The sequence below is a fragment of the Cricetulus griseus genome, chromosome 2 (assembly GCF_003668045.3).
Source record: "Cricetulus griseus strain 17A/GY chromosome 2, alternate assembly CriGri-PICRH-1.0, whole genome shotgun sequence".
NCBI lineage: Eukaryota > Metazoa > Chordata > Mammalia > Rodentia > Cricetidae > Cricetulus > Cricetulus griseus.
Window position 1 is genome coordinate 182,377,464 of NC_048595.1, and position 3,353 is coordinate 182,380,816.

The 3,353-nt window shown below is 40.5% G+C and overlaps 1 protein-coding gene across 1 annotated transcript; it reads right to left on the minus strand.

The window, feature by feature from the left end:
* Positions 1 to 781: 781 nt before the first annotated feature.
* On the minus strand, positions 782 to 988 carry LOC100752390 (guanine nucleotide-binding protein G(I)/G(S)/G(O) subunit gamma-5-like). Its single transcript, XM_035439084.1, has one exon. The coding sequence runs from the start codon at positions 986 to 988 to the stop codon at positions 782 to 784; it is 207 nt and encodes a 68-aa protein (XP_035294975.1).
* Positions 989 to 3,353: the final 2,365 nt, after the last annotated feature.

The following is a 3,353-nucleotide window of genomic DNA, read 5'->3' on the forward strand; positions in this document are numbered from 1 at the left end:
TGAGGTTTGCTATGTTGCCAAGTATGTGGTTGATTTTGGAGAAGGTTCCATGTGGTGATGAGAAGAAGGTATATTGTTTTGTATTTGGATGAAATGTTCTATAGATATCTGTTAAGCCCAGTTGTGCTCTAACTTCTATTCCTTTGTTAAGTTTCTGTCTGGTGTTCCTGTCCAGTGGTGAGAGTGGGGTATTGAAATCTCCCACTATAAGTATGTGCGGTTTTATATGTGAGTTTTAGTAATGTTTCTTTTACAAATGCCTTTGTATTTGTGGCATAAATGTTCAGAATTGAGCCTTCATCCTGGTGGATTTCTCCTGTGATGAGTAGGAAGTGACCTCCTTCATCTCTTTTGATTGATTTTAGTTTAAAGTCCAATATTTGTTGGATATTAGGATTGCTACCCCAGCTTGTTTCTTGGGTCCATCTGATTGGAAAATCTTTTCCCAAACTTTAATTCTTAGGTACAGTCTGTCTTTGAAGTAGAGGTGTGTATTTTGTATGCAGCAGAAGGATGGATTCTGTCTTCTTATCCATTCTGCTAACCTGTGTCTTTTTTTTTTATGCTGTTTTATTGTATGCTACAGCCAGTGTATATAAAATAGTTCAACCTTGTGAGACAGAAATCCATGATGATTCAGAGAGGTAGATGTTAAGAACTGACAAGTAGAATATTGTGTGTTATGGCACATGTTACAGGCTTTTGAACAGGCTTCAGATGTAGTTCTCTTCAACAGTCACTGGTTCATGAAAAGTGGTTTGAGAAAACTTAAGGTACTTGACTACAAAAAGGAGCAGACTTTCTGGGGTCTGAAGGGATTTGTACTTGAAGACACTCTAGTCAGCAGAGGGTCATGTTGGGCATTCTGCAGACAGAACTGTTTCAAGTCTGCAGCTGCCTGGAAAACCTTCATGCGGTTGAGCCCGGCCTCCAGCCAGAGCTGCTGAACCACCTTCTTCATGGAGGCGATGATTGAGGAACCCGACATGGAGCTTGGGACAGCTGTGCCACTAACCTGTGTCTTTTTTGTAGGCGAGTTAAGATCATTAATATTGAGGGATATTAGTGTCCTTTGATTGTTCATTCTTGTTTGTTTTGGATTTTGTGGTGGTGGTGAAATTATGTGTGGGATTCCTCTTTTCTTTTGGCTGTTGGTAAAGTGGGATTATCTATTGCCTATATTTTTCTGGTTGTAATTAACTTCCTTGGATTGCAGTATTCCTTCCAGAACTTCCTGTAGGGCTGGATTGGTGGATATGTATTGTTCAAATCTGGTTTTGTCACGGAATATCTTGTTTTCTCCATCTATATTGATTGAAAGCTTTGCTGGGTATAGTAGTCTGGGCTGGCATCCATGGTCTCTTAGTATAAGTAGAATATCTATCTATCCAGGACCTTCTGGCTTTCAGTGTTTCCATGGAAAAATCAAGTTAATTCTGATAGGTTTGCCTTTATATGTTACTTGACTTTTTTCCTTTGCTGCTCTTAATATTTTCTCTTTTTCTGTATGTTTGGGGTTTTGATTATTATGTGGTGAGGAGACTTTTTTAATTAGTTCAGTCTATTTGGTGTTTTGTAGGCTTCTTGTATTTTCATTGGCATGTCTTTCATTATGTTGGGAAAGTTTTCTTCTATGATTTTGTTGAATATGTTTTCTGCACCTTTGAGGTGGATTTCTTCACCTTCTTATATATCTATTATTCTTAGGTTTGGTCTTTTCATGGTATTCCATATGTCCTGGATATTTTGTGTTAGGGATTTGTTGGACTTAAGATTTTCTTTGGTTGATGAGTCTATTTCTCCTAGTGTATCTTCAACTCCTGAGATTCTTTCTTCCATCTCTTGTAATATGTTGGTTATGTTTGCAACTGTAGTTCCTGATCATTTACCCAGCTTTTCTATTTCCAGCATTCTCTCAGATTGTGCTTTCTTTATTGTCTGTATTTCAGTTTTTAGGTCTTGAACTGTTTCCTTGAGAGATTTGTTTATATATTGTATTTTTTTTTTGGTTTGTTTTTTCTTCCATTTCTTTAAGGGATTTTCTCATGTCCTCTTTGAGGTCCTGTATAATTTTCATGAAGGTATTTTTAAGGTCATTCTCATCTGCTTCATCTGCATTATGATGTTCAGATCTTGCTGGTGTATGGTCCCTAGTCTCCGGTGGTGTCATATTGGTTTTTCTGTTGTTGAATGTGCTTTTACATTGTTCTCTTCTCATCTTGTCTTCTGGTGGGTTTAGCAGGGGTCTCTTCCTCTCCTGGTGGGTATGGTGCCAAGGTTCCCTTCTGGCAGATGCAAACAGATCCAATACTCTGATGTCTGTCCTCTTCTCGTGGATGGAGGCAGAACTGTTACAGGGTCTTGGCAGTTTCTGGGTGTGTTGGATCCCACTGCTGAGTTTGGATCCGGTGAGCAGACCCCCTCAAGGCAGAATTTTATTAGCGCACGTATGTCATCTTGATGACCCAAGGCAAGCTGTCATTAGTGAATGACTGCAGTATCATAGTCCAGCATCTTAATAAAGTAAACACTATTTTTATTTTTGAATGAAGAAGTCAAAGGACCTGGAGTCTCTCTCTGGGAGGGCATGCTTCGGGAAGTGATTAATAGGTTTTCTCTACCCTGATAATAGGTTTCTCCAAGGACACAGTAAGATTAAGCTGAATTAAAAAGCAAAAGACCAGGTTTATTTGGGCAAAGCAAGACCCAGATCCTCCAGCCCCCAGGGATGCAGGTAGAGGAATGGGGCAGGAGAAAAATCACATTGTCGATTTAAAGGGGGGAGCTTAAAAATCCCTGTAGGAGTGAGGGGTGTGGTGTAGAGGGAGTTGGGGGGGTGATGATGTGTCCCAGTTATAACGTTTTTAGCTGGGGATTGGGCAGCTGGCAGCTTCAGGGGAGGAGCCACCGAGCCGGTCAGGAATACTGAACTGGACTTTTTGGCTGTTTTTCTGAGAGGAAGGAAGGGGTTTGGAGAGAGAGGAATGACCGCATCAAGCAGGGGTGAACTGGAGATTCCAGCTGAACAGTGATTGGTAATAAAAACTAGTGAAGTTGTGATGTAGCATCTTGTGGGGTCTCTTGGCTGGGAAGGGTCATATTAACTTTTGTCCTTTCTGGTAGAGACAGAAGGAGGGAAATCTTTGGAACACTGTGTCCTGCTTGACTAAAAGACAGGAAAGGTAGACAATTTTTCTCCAGTCTGTTTCTTGACTGACTACATAATTCATAATAGCTCTCATGCCAGGGTGGTGAAATTGGAGGCTTTACCACGACATAGACATAAGAAACTGGGCTAGGACCAGATTGGTTTTGAATTACCATGAGCAAAGCAGCTGTACAGCAAACTCACA

Bases quoted from the DNA above. Each gene is read 5' to 3' on its own strand.
- LOC100752390 (XM_035439084.1), bottom strand. From the start codon at position 988: ATGTCGGGTTCCTCAATCATCGCCTCCATGAAGAAGGTGGTTCAGCAG.